Genomic DNA, 22,723 nt, shown 5'->3' on the forward strand with positions numbered 1-22,723 from the left:
CATTTAGTGGCGTGTATCTTGCATACAGTGGCGTGCATCTTGCAATTAGTGGCGTGTGTCTTGCATTTAGTGGCATGTATCTTGTATTAAGTGACGTGTATCTTGCAAAACGTGGCATGTGTCTTGCAATAAGTTACGTGTATCTTGCATTAAGTGGCGTTTATCTTGAGCGTGTATCTTGCGTTAATTGGCATGTTTCTTGCAATTTATTGATGACGTGTTTTTCACAATATGTGACGTGTATCTTGCATAACGTGGCGTGTATCTTGTACTAAGTGGCGTGTATCTTGCATTAATTGTAATGTATCTTGCATTAATTGGCATGTCTCTTGAATTTTTTTCGGGACGTGTATTTTACAATAATGTGACGTGTATCTTGCAATTAGTGGCGTGTATCTTGCATTAAGTGGCTATATATTGTAATAAGTACGTGTATCTTGCAATAAGTGACGTATATTTTGTATTAAGTGGCGTGTATCTAGCATTAATTGGCATGTATCAAAGAATTTAATGTTGACGTGTTTTTTTCAATATGTGACTTGTATCTTGCATTAAGTGGCGTGTATCTAGCACATAGTGTCGTGTATCTTGCAATTAGTGACATGTATCTTGCATTTAGTTACTTGTTTCTTGCATTAGTAGAGTGTACCATGCATTGAGTGATGTGTAGCGTGCAATAAGTGACGTGTATCTTGTATTTAGTGGCGGTTATCTGGCATAAAATGGCATGTATCTTGCAATTAGTGACGTGTACCTTGTATTTAGTTGCGTATATCTTACAATATGTGGCATGTATCTTGCCTTTAGTGGCGTGTATCGCGCATAAGTGGCGTGCATCTTGCATTTAGTTTCGTATATCTTGAAATAAGTGGCGTGTATCTAGCAGTTAGTGGAGTGTGACGTGAATCTTGTATTTCTAGGCATGTTTCTTGCATTTTGTGGCGTGTATCTTGTATTTAGTGACGTGTATCTTATATTTTGTGGCGTGTATCTTGCAATAAGTGGTGTGTATCTTGTATTAAGTTGCGTGAATCTTGCAATCAGTGGCGTGTATCTTGTATCCAGTGGCTACATCTTGTAAAAATGACCTGTATCTTGCAGTAAGTGAAGTTCAACTTAAAATATGTGGCATTTAATGGCATGTTTTTTTAATATAGCTACTTGTATCTTGCATCTAGTAGCGTGTATCTTGCATTGAGTGACAAGTATATTGCATTTGTTTTCGTGTATCTTGCATAAATGGCTATTTCTTGTAAAAGGTGACGTGTATCTTGCAATTAGTGACGTGTTTCTTGTATTTAGTGGCGTAATCTTGCATTAAGATGGTGTATCTTGGAATAAATAACGTGTATCTTGTATAAAGTTGCTATATTTTGTTAAAAGTGACGCGTATCTTGCAATTAGTGACGTGTATCTTGATTTCAGTGGCGTAATCTTCCATTAAGCGGCATGTATCTTGCATAAAGTGGCTATATCTTGTAAAATGTGACGTGAATATTGCAATTAGTGACGTGTATCTTCCTTAAAGTGGCATGAACATTGCATAAAGTTGCTATGTCTTGTAAAATGTGACGTCCTTCTTGCAATTAGTGACATGTTAACTGCATAAAGATGCTGTATCTTGAAAACTCTGACATGTATCTTGCAATTAGTCACGTATATCTTGTTCTTCGTGGCATAATTTTGAATTTAATGGCATGTATCTTGCAATAAGTGACTTGTATCTTGCATGTAGTGGCGTATATATTGCCTTAAGTGGCATGAATCTTGCATTAAGGGGTGTGTATCTTGCATAAAGTGGCATGTATCTTAAAATATGTTGCATTTAATGACGTGTATCTTGCATTTAGTGACGTGCATCTTGCATTTAGTTTCGTGTATCTTGTAATTAGTGACGTGTATCTTGCAGTTAGTGACGTGTATCTTGCAATTTGCGGCATATTTTTTTTTGTATTTAGTGGCGTGTATCTTGCAATAAGTGGCGTGTATCATGTATTTAGTGACGTGAATCTTGCATTTAGTGGCGTGTATCTTGCAATTTGTGATGTGTATCTTAAAAAATGTGTAGTATATCTTGCATTTAGTGGCGTATATCTTGCATAAAGAGACCTGTATTTCGCATTTAGTGGCATGAATCTTGCATTTAGTGACGTGCATCTTGAATTAAGTGGTGTATAGCTTGCAATTAATGACGTGTATTTTTCATTTAGCGGCGTGTCTTTTGCAATTAGTAGCGTAGATCATCTGATAAGTGGCCGGTAGGTTTTGAAACTACACCAATATTGATATAGCCATTGTTACACTAGTTAGATTAATTTACCGAACACAGATTCTTGAAACGTTTTTAAATTATAAGAAGTAAAACACTATTAATTTTTTTTACTATTTTTTATTTGAAATAATGCACACATTCAAAACATGATACAAGAAAAAAAAATATAACGTATAATGTCTGTAATATAATGGTGAAATTATTTATCTTTAAACTTACACACTTTATATGGAGTATTCTTTTGTTTACATGCAAACATTTATTTCAATAATATTATAATAAGATCTTATAATTATCTGTAATAATCTTCAAAGTAGTTATTTACACGAAGTCATAATATGATTCAAAGAAATTCGTAGACTGTTAGTGACAAATACGATACCATATAAGGAAGTGTTCATTGGTTCCCATCTTAGTTATGCATGTTATGCATTACGTAGCATTTGGGACCAGTAACACAGAGGGCGTGGAATTTTTCTTGACAGCTGTATTTTTGTTTTTTAAATTACTTATAGAAGTTTAATAAATTGAAATTTGCTTTGTTATACGATTTTAAGTTTTATGTACCAAGTCCGACTTGTAAACATAAACCAGTACACATGTGAGGCGTTCCAAACTTTGATAAGAATAAGAAGATGCTATATGAATTGCAAAATATAATTTGAGCCGCGTCACGACAAAACAAACATAATGGGTTTGCGACCAGCATGGATCCAGACCAGCCTGCACCATAAAGTTTCTCTACTTGTAAAAGCGCGGCTCAATTATGCAATGATAAAAGAGTTAAATATGACAAATGTGTTGTACATGAAAAAAATAAACAAAATGTTTCACTCTAGTAATATAGCAAAGGAAACACAAACCTAGAAATTACGATCTCTAATGAGCAGTTTCATGGTATTTGCAAAAGCTTTTCCATAATCTTGAATTATAGCTGCAATATTAGTATTTCTCATATAGTCACGTGAACCTTCTCACATGTCAAAAATGTATTTAAATGAGGTTATTCATAAACAATGTAAAAAAAAAACATAAAACTCTTCTACCGTTTGATCACGATATTACCCGACAAAATTCGACTTTTTCAATTTCCATTACAGTTCGATATTCTTGTAAATCATTCATGTAATACAGATGTATTTGTTTACTGCTTTCACTTCTTTTCAGATAGAATATAATATTTAACTGTTTTACAATTATACATAAATGATAAAATAAGTTAAAATATGATACAAACATCTACTATTTCTAGATGGTTTAGTTCAAGAGACCGTAGTTAATATTTAACTGTATGAGTTCAACTGTATGTGTTCGATCAGTAAATTCGAGTCTTGCTTATTGACATGTGACTTAACCATTTGCATTTATTTAAATCACCGGATTAACAATATGTAAAAGACGCAGCTTTTGATTTATTTCAAACAAATCCAGTTATAGTACATCTTTCGTCTAAGTTTTGATATTGCTTTTTTAATATTATATGCCCATTACAAATGATCAAGTGTTTTTCATAACTGAAAGTTAGAATGGAATATGCAATAGACTACTTCTTTAACACACCTATCTGAAATGTCTGTCGAAAAATTATAAGTCTTGAAGAGTAGATTCGCTCAACCGCCTTAGCATGAGACTGAAGAATCCTGAAGAGAGGACAAGAGCCAGTCCGAGGAATACGACAAATAAGATAGAATCCAGCTTTTCAAGAAACATTGCCCACGTATACTTATCATCATCTTCGTTTTCAGCATCAACATCAACGGTACAAACTTCAGGTTTACCATTCGTGTTACACATAGCGTCGTCTTGATCAAATGGTATTACTTTGTTGTTGGAGATCGATCGTTTCTTTGGTCTGAGGCAGTTTATGGAGCACTCTTTGTCGCCGATACTTGACATCAATTTAGCCTGAATAATTGTGTAGAGAACTGAAAGAACGCTCATGAACAATAGAACAATGATGAAGAGGAGAAAGTAAGAGATTTGAAGGGAATTGTCGGGCAGGGTATCACTAACAATAGTGACAAAGATTCCATAAGACAGGAAAATTGTGATGGCAAATGAACCTTTTTCACCGGAACCAACTGGTACTAGAAAAATACAGACATTCAGGAACGCTAACATAAGCAGCGGCATTATGAGGGTGAATGTAGCGAAGTTTGCTCGTCTCTGGACCTTGAACTCTACGTCAATGTGGTATGTATTGTAGAGGAGGTATCTCCTTTGAGAGATGCTTGCAATCCTCCATGCGGAGTTCGCAGTATACTCGTCCAGGTTAACATCAGAAGGATGGTCCAACTCAACTGTTGTAATTGTTTCATCGGAGACGTAGTATGTTATTATACATGTCTGCTCATCAAATGGGTAGTATTTGATGTCCACATGGCACACAACACTGTAAATATCCAAATGCTCAAATTTAGTTCCTTGTTTCTTTTAAAACTTGTTATCAAGAACTATATCGTAAATCAATTCTACATCAGGATTATCATATCATTGGTACGAAGGGCGGTAAGGACATTTCAGCTTCATGAATTTTCGATTTCAACTTCACGAATTCACGATTTCAACTTCACGAATTAAGGATTTCAACTTAAATTCATGAAGTTGAAATCGTGAATTCATGAAGTTGAAATCAAAGATTCATGAAGTTGAAATCGTGCATTCACGAAATTGAATTCGTGAAATTGAAATCGTGAATTCATGAAGTGGAAATCGTGAATTCATGAAGTTGAAACCGTGAATTCATGAAGCTGGAAACATTAATTCGTGAATTCCGTATGTTGAAAACAGGAATTCACGAAGTTTAAATTGTGAATTCATTAACATGAAATCGGGAATTTATGAAGTTGAAATGGCCCTACCGGTCGTTCGTACATTGGCATCACGTTTTTATTGAGCCCTGATATCATATCATAAAACGTTTAGCCATACTAAACAAAATATATATGTAAAAACTGTTTGGGAAATTCTTTTGTAGCATAAATACTTAATATTTCAAACACTTTTTTTATGACACTAAAAATTAATAATATGGATTGTTTCAAATTAAAATCACGGTCATTGCCGCTTCACAGGTTAAGCACCTGGTTAACTAAAATAATGCATTACCTGTAGATTCCTTCAGGGACCCATTGAACGTACCCGACATCCGAGATCTTAGCAATGTCTGTATTGCTGTTTCCAACAACACCGTCTCCGTCAAATGCCTGAAGATAATAATAATTGTCATATTTATTTATAATGACAGATTAATATTAAAGGCCCATTATGCCACAGAAATGCTTGCAATTTTATATTTCAAATCTTTTTTTTTTTGCATTTTATTGCAGTTTTCAAAGCAAAATACATATTAGCCATATTCATGAACTACTTTTACTGTGTTGGCAATTGGTATAATTACGATGAATCGGTATTATGTATGGAAGTCAAAATGCTACTTTGTTTAAAGTCTGCTACCTTAAAAAAAACTTTTTAATTTTTTACTTCTGTGACAGCTGGACTGTTTGGAAAGAAACTAATACATTTTTATAAGCGATCCCTAGAAATGTAAAATATCAATCGCAGCTTTTCGGCTCTTTTCGTCAAACTTCGGATAAGAGCCTCGAAAACAAAAGGACTAACCAACGCTAAGAAACAAAACATGTAAGCAAATAATAATTTAATTTTAGGAGTTCATGACTGAATCTATACCAATATATAGATTAAACGTCCATCTAAATTAAGTATATTTATAGATATAAAAGGAATCAATACATTATGTATACACTTATGATTATAGTTGTGGAAACAGAAAGTACAAAATGTATATATGTTGACATTTATAGGGATTTGGTTGTAATTGTATTTTGAAAATGATTACAGTTGTCAAACATTTCATTTACCTGCTGGTGTTTACAAGTATAAGCATTGGTAAAATGTCATTCAGTTAACTAATTATTTAACTTTGCATAGCTGTTTAACTAGTTAAAAGTTAATTTGCAATGATCGAGATATCGGCTTGTTAATGTGGTAAAGAAAAATGTGTATATTAATGTTTGCACAAAAAAAAACTACAATATTTTATTAAATTAAATAAAAGAAAAATGAAAAAAATTTCAATAAAACTTTTCGGTTTATATTTAAAATCTTTATAATATCATTACGGTTATATATATTTATTTACAAAAATCAAACTAAACGATATATAGTTTCTGCATTTCCAAGGTTATATGGTTTATATGGTTATATTTTTACATTTAGAATGTTCCAAGCTTTTTGTCTTTAATTTTTATTTTATATACCTTTAATATTATAAGACTTGGAGTCCATATCTCTGTGACGGGTACTTTGATGGTGTTAGTTTGAGCGTAGTCGGCGGGATTCCACGTGATAACTTCATCTGTCCAGTGTATCCGGAAGTAGCCAAGGACGGAGAATTTCTGTTCTGATGTGTCAAACTCTAAAATACTCTGCGGCACAAATTTGGTAGTGACATGCACAACCTGTGACTGGTCCTCTCTTGGCCGAATCCTGGTATCATAACTAAACGAGAATAAATAAATAAATTAAAACATGTTTTCAATTAAATATGGTCACGTGTCAAGTCACGCGTTAACTTGTTTACAGATAGCAACATCATCATCCGCTGCTTTCGTCAGAGAACGCAGGGATATATACTGAGTGATTGCTATTGCTAAGATAAGACTTATATAAATAAGCATCCGTTTCCATGTGGTGTGGGCTTAAGGTGTTGTTGTAGTTGGTGGTGGTGGTGGTGTTGTTGTTGTAGGGGTACGTGCGTGCGTGCGTGCGTATGTTTGTTTTTTATGCAGTTCATGTCTTGTAACGTTAAATTTGTAAATGTGTATATTTGTTTGAAATAATATGTGTTTAAAGTAAAATAATGATTTTTATTGATATTTTTTACATACGATCGCGAGTACGTCAATTAGTTTTGGGAGTAACAGAACAGTATATATATTTAAAGGAAAAGAAAAGATAAGAATAATTTGAACATCAATGATCATAAATCAGATATAAATAATGAATAACCACTGTTTTAAAAACAAAATAATATAATAATGTAATGTAACTCTTATAAATGACGTAAAAGTATACAATGCATAAACAAATTCGTTTTATTAAAAAAAAAAAACATATATCTGTAATATTAAGAAGAAAATAAAGAATAACTTTATAACTAAATAGGTTGATACATGTAAAACTTCAGTTTCTGGATATATTATATTGTTCAACGTGCTTGTATTATTATGTGTGATATAACAAATAAACAACTAAGGGAAACGATAATAATTCGCCCCACTGACGATTTGCTCCTGTAAAATAAAAACAACTTGACTGTTTGTTTTCTTCTTCTCTTGTCAGCAGTCGTTTAGTTTAAGTGTATTTCTTAATAAAACCCCATGACAACATCTGTGTAAATATTGTGTATCATGCTGTAATATTTTTTTTTAGTTTAGAATAAGTACTAATGAGCTAATGACATTGAAAACCATGGGGGAATTTATTTCAAACTCTCTAATTATTTGTTTATTTTAATAGGTAAACTGCTTAACTGAATATATGAGACAATACTTGAGTTAGCTAATATTTGTCAAATGCACTTGACTTACATTTCTAATTTCGTTATGTCAATATCACTCTATTCAATAAGATGACCTCACAGCATGATATCAACTTATACTGTATAGTTATCTACCTATCATAAAACAAATAATGTATGGATCAGCATATTGTATTAAAAGAAATTAAGTATCAATAACTTATACATATGACGAGCCTGTTTCTAGGTAAGTTTTTTGAGCATATTTATTTTATTTTATTTATTTAAGTCCCGTGCTGTCTAAGACATGGTACGGTAAAAAAAAAAAAAAAAAAAAAAACACAATAATTTTTATGACAGTTGTTTGAAACTTATACAAACTATAAATACAAAAAGAGGACTTTTTTCATTAGGGGTATGAAACAAGTTCAAGTGGCAAGATAAAAATATTCATAGACATACATTTATACTTAGGCAATAATCTACTCTATATTGTATTCTAGGTACATATGAAATTCTAAAACAGTAAAGAAATTATTTGTAGTATTCAACGCTAAATACAAAAACAAATGCCATGCATAAATTAAATAATAAGTAATACACCGACATGTGAGAGAAATGCAAAACCTTTTTTTTATTTTTTATTTTTTTTTTTTATCAAAATATCTTATGTTTATACTTTTGTATAAACGTATCTATGCATAACAACAATATGTTTTTAAATATTTAATTCAAAAAGTATACAGCAGCACAGACAGAGTGATTGAAGTGACAATACGTCCATCCAAGCATAAATATACAGCTTAGGTATAAGTCAAAATAAATTCTCATTTTGTCATTATTGTGTTCAATTTTATATTTTACTATGCAATGAAAATCAATATGCCGCATGGGCCAAAAACACTTCTAAACAAGAAAAGTATTACATGCATTCGCATGTAATATAGGTACGATTGCATACTTCTTTTTGTGAAGACTTTCTATGCTTGCTGCATTATAGGTGTAATGTAAAATGAACAAACATGTCATAGAGATATTTTATATCTTTAAACATTTTCATGGAATGTAATTAATGTATCATCATATTAAAGTTGCATGCCTTCAGATGAGAAAAATGATTTCAAGGAAATCAAAATATGAAAAGAAAATTCACGGTCAATTGACTGCTTTGAAGCATAATCACAGAATAAAATTACAGGAAATTTAAAACCTTTTTAATACACTAAAGATAGAATTTCATTGTAAGTCATAGTCACAGATTTGAGATATGATTATTTATTTATACTAACATCATTATTGGTTATATATTGATAAAAAAACCGAAAGACTTAGTTTGTAAATATTTATTACAATAAAATATGAAAAAGGTATTTTCCATCCTATGCCGAGGTTAGCTATATTTATAATTCCCGCGCTAAGTCGCGGTGGTGCTTGGGATAATCACTTGATACTGTAAATGGCAGCCATTTTACGATACGAAAATGCCTGGCCCTCCTCGGACAGTTTATCCTGCCGAAAAGATATGAAGAAATACTTGCAATTCAAATTTTGTTGCTACATAAAGATTATCGATTTACTCTTTGCAAACTTTTTCTCTGCCTGATTGTAATAATATTGATATGTTTTCATTGGCTTAAACCATCACGTTATCAATACACATAAAGGTGTGAACTAATTTCGTGTTCATTAAAATTATTCCGTTAATATACATATAACAATCTTATTTACAAATGAATTGATAAAACAACAATCCCAGAAGCTTTTAAGATAATAACAATCATTTGAAAAAAATAAATACATATAAATTGTAAATTTGTGTATGACAACTCACCCCCTAAACAAAACAGACTCAACCAAAACAAGCGTCTGCTTCTTTACCTAACTATGTAGTTGCATGACCATGATTAGAAATAGCAAACCAAATGTAAGAGCTAAAGCTATTGTAAAAATAATACTATGACCACAGCAGATTTCGAACAGAAAATACATTTCTTCTTTATATTTGGATGATTACCATTATAATGTCACTTAAAGTATTTCTACCCTGGCTCCTTTACCATTTTATCAATGTCATTTTTGCAGGACTGACAACGAAATTTAGTCGTTATTGTCCATCCTTTCATTTGTATAGCAACACAAAATTATTTCATTGTTCCAATGCGTAGTTCATGTCAAAACGGAGTCATATGCACATATATGTCATTTATTCAGTTGATTTTGAATAGGCAACAAAATAAAGACACTTATTTCAAATTGTTTCAATTCAGGGTAAAATGGTTATTGCGGACGAGCATAAATGAACGTCACGTCATTTGCTGTAGATAAACATAGCGTAATAAAAACGCATTAAATGTACACGTTACATATGGTGGCTGATTTGTGCCATTCGTGTTTTCGCCCCGCGGGACGATTTATTTATTAAGCTTCGCCCCGCGCCCCCGCTTACTAGCGTATTTTCGTCCAGCGACCCCGCCCTTTTATTTCTTAAATCTCGCTCCGCGCCCCCGCGGGACGAAGTTTTATTTATTAAACTTCCCCCGCGCCCTCGCTAATTAGCATGTTTTCGCTCCGCGCCCCCGCCATTTTAACTTGTTAATTTTCGACTTTTCGCTTGGCGGGGTCGCGGGGCGAAAACACGAATGACACAAATCAGCCACCATAATTACACTATATGCGCGTCAATGGAAAAGTGATTCTTTTTCTATTCAAACAGTCTTATTTTTGGTATGTGATAATAGAATATTTCATATTCGTGTCGACTCAATACTATATAAATTGAACTTGTTGATACGCTTCACTCTACTCCACCATTTTCAAACAGATGGGACAACCAAGTGCATTTTTACACCGTATATTAACAGCATGAGAATCAAATGCTTACAAAAAATTTCTTAGCCCAAAAAAGTACAAAATATTTTCTCAATTTTCATCTTTTCTAGCATCATGTTAGAATGGGGAAAATATTGCATTATACTATTTTCGTCCAAATGCATATCGGACTTGTTGATTATATTCATGCGCATATGAACACTTTTACAACATTGCACTCAAAGTTGATATATATTTCTGAAATATTATGCTCGCCAGAGACTCGCATAATATGATTTTATCCAACCTGTTCAATAAATTTAATATTAAATCCTAACATATTATTTAATACCCTCCATATACTTTAAAAGTGTTAAAACCTTCCTTACCAAGTGTACAGTTTTATTTTTGTGTTAGTATGCTCACACAAAATTTCACATTTCGCACAATGAGTACGTACAGAGCCGATGTGACTGAACTTTTGTTTCAGTTTCAAAATTATAGGCGGAAGAAATAGTAATTTGCAAATTTGCATATTGACCATAAAATATCTGTGAGAAATATATATGACATTATCTGCTTTTTAAGACATTCAAGTAAAGTTGCTTTGTTGTTGTTGTTAATATTTTTTAATTTTTATTTATCTATTTTTATTTTTATGGAAGGGGGTGGGTTTACGATGATAACAATTTTATAAGTATTTCAAATATCGATACACACAATACAAATGTATCATTATTTAATTAATTTATAAGTCGCATTGCTGAGCGCCTTTTTAATACATATATAGCAATACCAATATAAAGATTTACTTAGAACGTTACTTGTAAATTGTAGCTCATGCTATAAGTTAAGACAAAACTTTTACACCAAGCTCTGTTATTAAGTAACAAAAATATATCCTAAACATACTTATCACAAAAAGCGAATGATTCGTCTATAGGCTAAAACGTTCATGCATTATTAACTTACCTACTTATCACAAAAAAGTATAACATCATTAGACTAAAACGTTCTTGCATCACTCACCTGGACAATGTATCATTAAACAGTCTTTTCATTCCGCTAAGATCTGTTCCGGTATTGTCATTGGCATTATCCTCAGGCATTTGGATACCCCAAGCCGTTTGAATAAACACAAACACAAAATATAGTACAATCACAAGTCTGACCATCATTCTGTTTTTCGCTTAACCAGAAATATCTTAAACTAAACTATATGACATCTCAGGATTTGAAGTCAAGTGACGTTTGTTTGATTGCATATTTTCAACTGACAATTGGAGGAAGTCTGTTACTGTCACATAGCATGCATATATGCATTTGATCAATTATAGTTTGTATGAACAAACAAAAGTCTAATGAATCGAGTTAAATAAGGAAGCAAGGTATGTACAGAAAGGAGGCTAGCAGTTTAACAATCGAACTTAATCCCCCTAAATAAATACAAAATTTGGCACATCGAGACTGTTTTTGAATTTTTGAAAGAGAATATTTTTATGTGCCAAACAAATAATGATTTTTAAGTTAATTAGCAATCATACCGATCCGAGTGCTAATGTAGCAATTGTTGATGCAGTAAGTATTGATGCAACGGAATTGACACGCTTTTAACTGCTATAGGCCTTGGCGGTCATTTTTTTAGCACGTGCTCATTTTCTTTCAAATAATTCATTTGAATTAAGCAAACATCACCACATTTATCTGTTTGCTTTTGTTAGAAGAAACCATTTGTTTTAAGAAAATATCAATATAAAACATAATAATAACAAGTGTCCATGGCGAATCACTATAACAATGAACTACCGATTATTCAATTATGCAATATTTACAGGATTTTTTACCAGATGGAGCCGCAAAGTTTTGAGGTAATGGTCGTCGACGTGAGGAGGAGTAACGGAAAGGAGACATTTATACTAGTGCGTGGGTTTCGCCTAAAATACATTAAGTTGATATCAAAATCTCACAGGGATTTTAGATACATTCCAAACCTCAGTGGTGCGGGAGTTTATGACGCCCAAACCCATCTCTTGATCCACACATGATGTTTTATTGCCCGTTGACATGATCGATTTAGAAAGTTTGGTTTTTAAAAGAAACTTTTGTAAAGCTTCAACTGGTACAAGTACTTTTTTCCGGAGGCCTTCTAAATTCAGTTTGACTTCCTTTAAAACTTGCAGGAAAAAATTGAATATAAGGAGAATTTTCATTGGTCATTGTTAATTACAAATTGAAACATGGGAATCTCATTGGCCATTCTAAAATAAAATTCTTTCCATTCTCAAATAAGATTTAAGGATAGTTGTAAAATAGGATTTACAAGACAAGTTTTTGCCATTGTATAATACAATTTAAAGGATAGTTCTAAAATAAAATGTACAGGCTAGTTATTTAACATAAGTTTATTTTATGAATTAACTTATAAAGTTATAAATATTCTCAAAAAAAATGAGAGTACCAATAAGGTTCATTATCCTGTAAATTTACTAAGTTTAAGAACAAAACAAAATCCAACTTATCAGGTATCCTTAGTTTATGATGTTTAATAATTTATATAAATAAATGATGTTTTTTTATTAATTTGCATATGATTTTGCATATTAGTTATAATTGTCTATCTGTCTATCGACTGTGCAGATGTTCGTGAACCGTAAAACGAAAGGTTTATTCAGGAAAACATACATCTTACAGTAGTAGCTCATCATTAAAGATTAATAAACTTAATTTAATCTTACTAGGTTATTCTGTCCATTGTAATAAAAGTATGTTTTACATAAGAAAGGATACAATCGATTTTTTCATTGTGTTTCAGTATTGTTCTCTGAAGGTCTTGAAAATCCATGGATTTATTATACCAACAAAACGTTCTCGTTTATAAACTTCTTTTCAAATTTTGTTTAGTTTTTACTTAAGTTGTTTAAGTAATTATTTTTTAAAATTCCGAAATGATATTCGGTTTATGAAAATAAACAATCTAAGTTGAGAGTAAAAAAGCAAAGACATTTAGTACTGAGTACAAAATAAATTGTTCACTTTGTTTAAGTGGAGTTGTATGAACAGGCTCAATCATACCGAGCCTGCATCATTTTCAATTTTGACGTTTGGGATTCCTATTTTCTCTTTTTCAGACCCCAAATCTTCACACAACTGCGCGCGTGGTGGGAAAAATGATTCTTTTTCTATTCAAACAGTCTTACGTTTTGGTATGTGATAAATAGAATATTTTATATTCATGTCGATTCAATTATTAATTATTGTTAATTGAACTAGTTGACACGCTTCCTTCTACTCCATTTTCAAACAGATGGGACAATCAAGTGCATTTTTACACCGTATATTAACAGCATGAGAATCAAATGCTTACAAAAAAACTTCTAAGGCCAATAAAGTTCAATTTTTTTTTTCAATTTTCATCTTTTCTAGCATGTTAGAATGGGATTATTGCATTATACTATTTTCGTCCAAATGCATATCGGACTTATTGATTATATTCATGCACATCTGAACACTTTTAGAACAATGCACTCAAAATTGATATATATATTTCTTAAAAATTATGCTCGCCAGAGACTCGCATAATATCATTTTATCCAACCTGGTCAATAAATTTAGTATTAAATCCTAACACATTTAATACCCTCCATATTCTTTAAAAGTGTTAAAACCTTCCTTACCAAGTGTACTGTTTCATTTTTCTGTTAGTATGCTCATTTCACAGAGCCGGTGTGATTAAACCTTTTTTTTTCAGTTTCTAAATTGGCGGAAAAATAGTAATTTGCAAATTTGCATATCGGCCATTAAATATCTTTGGGAAATATATGTGACATTATCTGCTTTTTAAGACATTCAAATAAAGTTGTTTTGTTCTTAAGATGAGTACAATTTCATAAGTATTTCAAATTTCGATACAAATGATAGAAATGTATCATTATTTAATTAATCTATAAGTCGCATAGCTGAGCGCCTTTATAATACATATATTTAAATAGCAATATAAATATTTACTTAGAACGTAAATTGTAAATTGTAGCTTATGCTATTAGGTACGACAAAACTTTTACACCAAGCTCTGTTATTAAGTAACAAAAATATATCCTAAACATACTTATCACAAAAAGCGAATGATTCGTCTATAGGCTAAAACGTTCATGCATTATTAACTTACCTACTTATCACAAAAAAGTATGACATCATTAGACTAAAACGTTCTTGCATCACTCACCTAGACAATGTATCATTAAATAGCCTTTTCATTCCACTAAGATCTGTTCCAGTATTGTCATCGGCATTATCCGTAGGCATTGACTTAGCCCAAGCCGTTTGAATAAACACAAACACAAAATATGATACAATCACAAGTCTGACCATCATTTTTTTCTTTTGCTTAACCAGAAATGTCTTAAACTAAACTATGTGGCAAGTCAGGATTAGAAGTCTAGTGACGTTTGTTCGACTGCATATTTTAAACTAACAGGAGGAAGTCTGTTTTTTTCACATAACATAAAAGGCATATATGCATTTGATCAAATATATTTTATATGAATAAACAAAAATCTAATGAATCGAATTATATAAGGAAACAAGATATTTACATATTGTACAGAAAGGCGGCTAGTAGTTAAACAATCGAAATTGATCTCCCTAAATAAATACAAAATTTGGCACATCGAGACTGTTTTTGAATTTCTGACAGAGAATACTTTTTATTTGCCAAAAAAAAATATTTTAAAGTTTATTAGCAATAAGACAGATCCGAGTGCTAATGTAGAACATGTTGATGCAGTAAGTATTGATGCAACGGAATTGACACGCTTTTAACTGCTATAGGCCTTGGTGGTCAATTTTTTAGCACGTGCTCATTTTCTTTCAAATAATTCATTTGAATTTAAGCAGATTTCGTTTTGGTTAAACTTTAATTGTTAAAGTAATTCATTTTAAATTTATAAAAATTCCAAAATGACATTCTGATCTCATTCTATGATTATTTTGTGACAAATCTTTGCAAATAGAATCAGCACAGGCATGGTAATGAGAAGATCGACTGATCTTAAAATCAATTTGAGCATGAGAATGAAGAAAATCAGTACTAAATACTGATAAATTCAAAGAACGAATTCGAAAGCTTGTCTATATATAAACAGCTTCTTGCATAGACAGCCAGGGTAAAACAATATAGCTTATAGTTTGAGTTTCATTTGGATGTAAAATCGAAATATGTTAGAATGAGTGAACACGAGATGTAATATTTTCTCGATAGGTGTTGCCACTAGTGAAAATATATTAGTTGATGTTCACGAGTGGAGACATACAAATGATACAAAAAAAAACAACCGAATTTTCTTTTTATGTCATGCTTTGGAGTATTGTTAATCATTGTAACAATTATAAATGATTGTCGCGTAAAATCATCCACTGTTCGTGTTGAAAAAGAATGATGAAGTTAAATTGCACAATTTTTGTTACAATGGTAACAAGTTATATGCAATTTTCATGTACTTCTTATACATTATAATGCATTATACTTAAGACAGAACGTGTTTCTGCTGATATTACTGCGCATTTATGATATACTCTACTGTAAATTGTAAATAATATATAATTATAATGATTTCACTGTGAAATTATCAAAATATGATTACACTTTCTACTAAAAGTATGTTATAAATACAACATTGAAATTATGTAAAAACAATTTTTATTTTCTTATTTTTTATTCTTTTTTCTTATAATTATTTTTTTCCAATTTTAATTCCACAGAAAGAGTAAGGGTAATTGTTGGGAAACGGCTGTAACTTTTCTGTAATGTCATATGAGTTTTATCTTTCTCGAACTCAATTTAATACGTTATATTAATCTTTGCATCATTACTGAACTTAACATTTAAAACACATTAACTTTACTAACAGTTTTACTTTCACGAAGTCTCGTTTTCCAGAAATTGTCTATGTCATTAACATTTTTAAGATTATGTCTTTCACCATTCCCTGATATATATATATATATATATATATATATTCCCTGGCATTAGACTTGTAAAATAATAATGTTAGGAAGACCATATCACATCCACATTTACTTTTAAGTTTTTTTAGAATTAATTTGATTTTTACTGTTTACACCTCAGTGTTAGACAAGTGGCTTCTTTTAAATGACATCATCCCCACGCGCCTTTTATGAATGCATTGCGTTCTTAAAGTCGTTTTGCGGTTATCAGTGAAGTTGTAGCTTTATACGCTGCGATAAGAAAAAAGCTAAATGATAATATAATGGTTCGTTATTTTTTTCCGAAATATGGTTTACATAATTATAATATACATGAAAAAAAGAATTATAAACAGATCAGAATTCTAGCCTCGTTACCGCCGTAAATCAGTTACTCTCGAGCTAGATATTCCGGCCTGTACCCGGCAGCCGGTGTAAGATCTTAATACATTTTCATTAATTTTAAAATCAAAATTTATTCATTACAGTGCAGTCCTTCTGCTAGTCTTATTTTACTTTTACACATTTGTGTGTTGTCAGAAAAAACGACAAGCGTAGACATCTTTTATATTTAGCCAATTTTTAAATTCAAGAACTTACTTAGCTAATGTATCTTTGAACAGTTTCTTCATTCCATCGAGATCCGTTCCAATGTTGTCATCTGCAGAATCTTCCGGATGTGACGATATACTGGCAAATTCGGACGACACGATAGCAAGAGAATTCAAGACTAACAACACTAAAAACGTTTGCGAAATGTTCCGCATTTCTTCAACAATAGTGTACTTAAGCTCACGTTTTTAAAGTGTTGTTTCCAGAACGACTTGTCGTATGGCTAATGTCATTTTTTCCTATTCTTTTTAAAATTGTTTCAGTATGGCGCTGTGTTTTAACATACATGTGGTAACTATGTAAATATCTCTTCAGGTAACTTTTCTTATTGACTCTCACACTTAGTCCTGTTTTATCTTTTCATGTCAAGAGCCCTCAATACAAATAATTTAATATACTCTCCTTTTACAATACCCCCGAATATGTCATTTATTTATTCAAACTAATGACGAAAAAATGTAGGTTAAATATATTTAAGATAATAGACAAAAATGCATGAAATGGACGAAAATAAAGAAAGTACTATATAAAAAGGTTCGTGTTGTAGAATTAAAACAATATTTTCATATTTAAGAATAGAAACATATCATAATTGCCAAAGCCAATGAACTGATACAAAGGAAAATTATCAAAGAGAAAACAACGATAGAGCAAACTATAAAATGAACAATATCAAACGTAAAAGCGTATCAGATATGAATCAATTTAAATCAGACAGTATTCAAATGTTCTACATTCACTTCACTTGGATGGACATAAAGTCACTTTTTACTAATAAACACTGAGCAGGATTTCCATGCCATTTTATAATTTAAATAACATTTACAGACCTAATATACTATTTAACAACCTGAAAATGTTTAACCCGGCAAAATCAAACAACGCTTATGAAGAGTTTTAAAGCATCACTTAAGTGATTTATCAATCCGAACAGCGCTTTAACAAAGAAACAGAAGTATTCAAACTTTATAGGTTGTCTGTTGTATATATTTGTTGGAGTCAAGCATTTCTGTTACTTGCAAGTTTCAACCCAACCAATATTACATGGTTCTCTAGATATAATAATTACAGCCACATATGTTTTTATATTAAACAAGGGAAAATAATAATTTACAATATTGCATCAGTCAGTTTGTACAGTTTGTCCACTTTTTCAAAAAATCAATTGTTAATAGTGAACTCCAAATCGATCTTGATATAATTTTGCATCAAATTGAAACGAGTTTTATTTAGTTTTGTAACACGATAGCTATATATATAACTATGTATAACATAATTTTAGTGTTCATGGGGTTTGAACGTCTCAAATTTGCCACTTATTGAAAAAGGAAAGTTGTTCAAAATAGATAAGATAAAATAAAGATAGTTTACAATGTACTTTGACTTTACCCAGTCTACGTATATCAATTTGTTTGTTTAAAAGTAAGTTAATCACTTAAACAGTGTTTTATTGCAGAAATTTAAATTGAGCAAAAAGATATGTGACTGCAAAATGGAACCAATCAAAGTCCAGAGCTCCAGAACTTTGTAACCAGTTTTATGTCAATGTGTTTTTTATGCTTCTCTAATTTGAAAGGCGTGAACTTACTTATGTAATGTATCGTTAAACAGTTTCTTCATTCCATCGAGATCAGTTCAAACGTTGTCGTCTGCAGAATCTTCAGGTTGTGATTTTATGACGACAAATTCAGAGGAAACCAGTGCGAGTGAATTAAAGGTTAACAACACAAAAACTGTTTGCAATATTCTCCGCATTTCTCAAATGATAATTTAAAAGTAAATAAGTATTTAATTTACAGCGTTCACATGTTACAGTAGCTCTGTTTCTTGTGCAAGTGGTCTAATTATGTCACTTATTTATCTTCAACAGCTTACATGCCAACGCAAATATTTTTGTTATTGACGATTGTCTACCCTACTTTGTCATGCATTGAGTATGTATGTCAATGGCATTCAATAAAAACGATTCACTCTTTCAGCTAAATGAAGAACAAATATAGACATAAGATATGTGAAATAATTGTAAAAGATGCTCAAATTATACTCGTATATGGGTGTGAAAAATGACAAAAACTTACTTGAGGTAGCATCAAAATTTTAAACTAAAATTAAAGAAGGAAAACATGATATGTTTTTAAAAAAGCAGCAATTGAATTGAATTCCGTGAATATATCAAAGGAGAAACCATTGTCTACAATACATATAATTATATAAAAATATCAAATTAAAACATGAATGCTTATACTGTTTGACATAACATTTAATTACCTTTATTTGCATTTCAATACTGTCTAGCTGACGACTTGTTTCTAGTCTGATTTTAGTTCATGACAGACGAGCCATCTAGATATCAACGGCCAAAAATATTTACTTGAGTTACAAGGACCAATTAGATGGTACTTAAGTATGTTTTTAGATAAAAAGGAAAAAATGTAACGGAAATCTAAATAGCCTAATTGAAAAGTGACAAACTCTTGAACATTAGTGATAGATAAAGATTTTCGACAGTTAAATGACCATGTGTAAAGAAAGGTCTATCCTGCAAACATCTTTATGAATATATTAAATTTCTCCATAAGTCGGCCGCAGCAGTGTAATATAGAAATTACGTAACTTCACGATTATTTTTTTAACTTCGACATTACAAGCGTGCACCATTATACTTGTAAATACTACTAGTGGTATTTTCTTAATATTTCAGGATATAACAGTAGAGATACAAATACATTGCTAAACAGAACCCTGCCTCATCTGGAGAAACGCTAACTTAAAAATATATATGAGTCGCGCCATGACAAACCAACATAGTGCGTTTGCGACCAGCATAGATCCAGCTTACAAACCCTATTACTAGTAGATTCGCTTACAAACCCTATTACTAGTAGAGAAAATGATAGCGAACAGCATGGATCCTGATCAGATGCGCAGGCTGGTCTGTATCCATGCTGGTAGCAAGCACAGTATGTTGGTTTTGTCGTGACGCGGCTTATATATTTTTTAAATTGCTAGTTTCGTAAACAATACAATTTTTGACATGTAAATGAATTTTCAGTTATAATAATAACTCAAACAATCAAATAGAAAGTAACATTTCTGAAACTTTTTTCTACAATCACGACAGGATGAGTGTAATGACATTTGACCGTGTCATGGCATTTAATTTAGAAGCTTACACCAGAAAGATTTATCAACAGTTACTGTTTATTGTGTATGTCCTGCAAACGGAATCAAATCCCCAAACCTAAAGGTATTATTCATAATCCTTATAACACGAATAGATGATTTGAAAGTACACATCTGCCATAAGAGAAATTCCTGAAACTAACTGGAAGTAGTGCTTTATCGTTCAATACAGATTATTTTCTAGCGGCATTTATATTTATTTCGTTTTTAAACTAAATATGTGTTAATCTGTTTTTTTTTTTTCTTATCCAAACCTGATATTAATTAAAGCGCTTTGAAAAAACGTAAAAAGGGCAAACTACATATTTCTGAAAGCAAAATGTCACTTGATTGTGTAACAACTCTTTTCCTATCACCACATCGTTCTTCACTCTAATCATAATCATTTTAAAACGTGTATAATATCGGACAGCCAAATTCGTTTTTGTACATTTTAATATTTACAATACTTTTAAAGGTGATCGTTTGTACAATCTGTTGAATCTTCATTCATTGTAAATTCTTCATTTGTAATGCAAAACGTACAGACAATAACAATATTAGAATTACCTTCTAATTTCTTTTTACACTGGTTCTTTCAAATAAAACTCTAAAATGTTTTTGTCACCCTGCATATCAAAATTTGTAGGTCCAAACCAGTTTATTTTTTTCCTTAAAAACTACTAATATTTGCAATATGGCTTAATGACATTTATTTTGAGAGCAATATAACAATGTTGACGTAAAAGTATTTACATCGTAATGATGGTTTGTAACGGCATTACTACCAACACCATGATAGATATGATTTATATGTTATATGCAAGAAACAGAATCATATTTTTTTCTTTTGCATTAACAGTTAACATTGAAATTCATTCATTTCATTGCTGCCCTTCTCCTCCTATTATTTTATTTCATAGATTTGTGTATTGTCAGAAGAAACGACAAGCATACAAATCTGTTATATTTTGCCAATTTTTAAATTCAAGAACTTACTTATCTAATGTATCTTTAAACAATTTCTTCATTCCATCGAGATCCGTTCCAATGTTGTCATCTACAGAATCTTCTGGATGCGACAATATGCCCATTTGGGACGAAAAGGTTGCAAATGAAATTAAGAGTAACAACACAAGAAATGTTTTAAATAGTTTCCGCATTTCTCAGATAGTAGTGTATTTATTTCTTAGACGCTAACATTGATAGTGTTGCTGTATGTTATACGAGTAGTCTTATGGTTAATCTCTTTTTAATTTATACCTAGAAAAGGCGCTGTGTTTTTGTGTTTTAACATACACGTGATACCTACGTAAATATTATATTACTAACGGTAACGTTTCGTATTGCAGATTGTCTCTCAAACTTAGCCCTCTTTTATCTATTCATGTCAAGAGCAATCAAGACAAACAAATTTATTTAATTTCATTTCATTCATGAAATAGTGTGCTATATCATTCAAATATACTTTATTGTCTGTTAAAAACAAATATGAAAAATAAATATGAAATTGTGCGGAGTCAAATTTATATTTTTTTTACGGACTGCTTTCGGATGTTTGTCTCATAAATTAAAAAAAATAATTATGTTATGCCTCTCATCACAGATTAAGATAGAGTCGATAAACTGGGTAATGGACCAAGCCATTTACAGATGTATAACGTGGTTTTTTGTTGTCTTTTTTCTTGTTCTTGTTGTTGTTGTTGTTGTTGTTTTTTATTTGTGAATTATGGAACCTATTTGCACTCAACATGGTACCATTCAATATATTTTATCATAATTTTTGCAAAAACATGTATGTTCCACATTTCATAGTATTCTGTTGTTACGATTTTAACAATATGATCACGCCGAATATGTTTTTTCTTCATTTAAACGTAAATATAAAAAATGTATATAGTTTATATAAAATGGTTTATTTAGTAGAATTAAAATAATATTTTCAAATTCAAGAAAAGAAACATGTCATAATTCAAAAAGCAAATGCATTTATGCAAAAGATATAAATATCAAAGAGATAGAGCATATTAATATAATAAGAAAATATCAAACTTGAATGCGAATCAAAAACGAATCAAATTAAAACAAAAAGATGCAAAACATCTTGCAAAACACACACTTGCAACGGTATAAACTAAAAACATCTTTTGCTAGATGAGGATCATGTTTATAAAATTAGAAAGCAAACATTCAAGAAATTGCATCCAACTGCATCCGCATTGCATGTGTACATTCGTAATTGCTGTACAGATTAAATCTAATCTTTGCTCTTCACAATAATGCCGCAGAAACGTTAAGTTAAAGTATAGGTCAGGCGCGGCGCAGCTTCGCGACCAAATTAATTT

General features: G+C 31.2%; 1 protein-coding gene across 5 annotated transcripts in view; it reads right to left on the reverse strand.

Annotated features, from left to right (window-relative positions):
* Nucleotides 1-3,138: 3,138 nt before the first annotated feature.
* LOC132742614 (acetylcholine receptor subunit beta-type unc-29-like) overlaps nt 3,139-22,723 on the reverse strand; it is a 54,075-nt gene continuing 34,490 nt past the window's right edge. For 2 of the 5 annotated variants that reach the window (XM_060731065.1, XM_060731064.1), the window contains exons 2-4: nt 6,553-6,793; nt 5,381-5,478; nt 3,139-4,664 (exon numbers count right to left, since the gene is read on the reverse strand). In XM_060731065.1, coding sequence (XP_060587048.1) covers nt 3,857-4,664; nt 5,381-5,478; nt 6,553-6,793 — 1,147 coding nt within the window. In that variant the 3' untranslated portion in view covers nt 3,139-3,856. Of the gene's footprint in view, nt 4,665-5,380; nt 5,479-6,552; nt 6,794-11,651; nt 11,897-14,844; nt 15,041-17,204; nt 17,395-22,723 lie in introns of those variants that run through there. The other 3 variants (XM_060731063.1, XM_060731066.1, XM_060731068.1) reach the window with 3 other exon arrangements.

This window comes from Ruditapes philippinarum, unplaced genomic scaffold (genome assembly GCF_026571515.1).
Source record: "Ruditapes philippinarum isolate M1 unplaced genomic scaffold, ASM2657151v2 ctg4250_1_1_1_1, whole genome shotgun sequence".
Classification (NCBI taxonomy): Eukaryota; Metazoa; Mollusca; class Bivalvia; order Venerida; family Veneridae; genus Ruditapes; species Ruditapes philippinarum.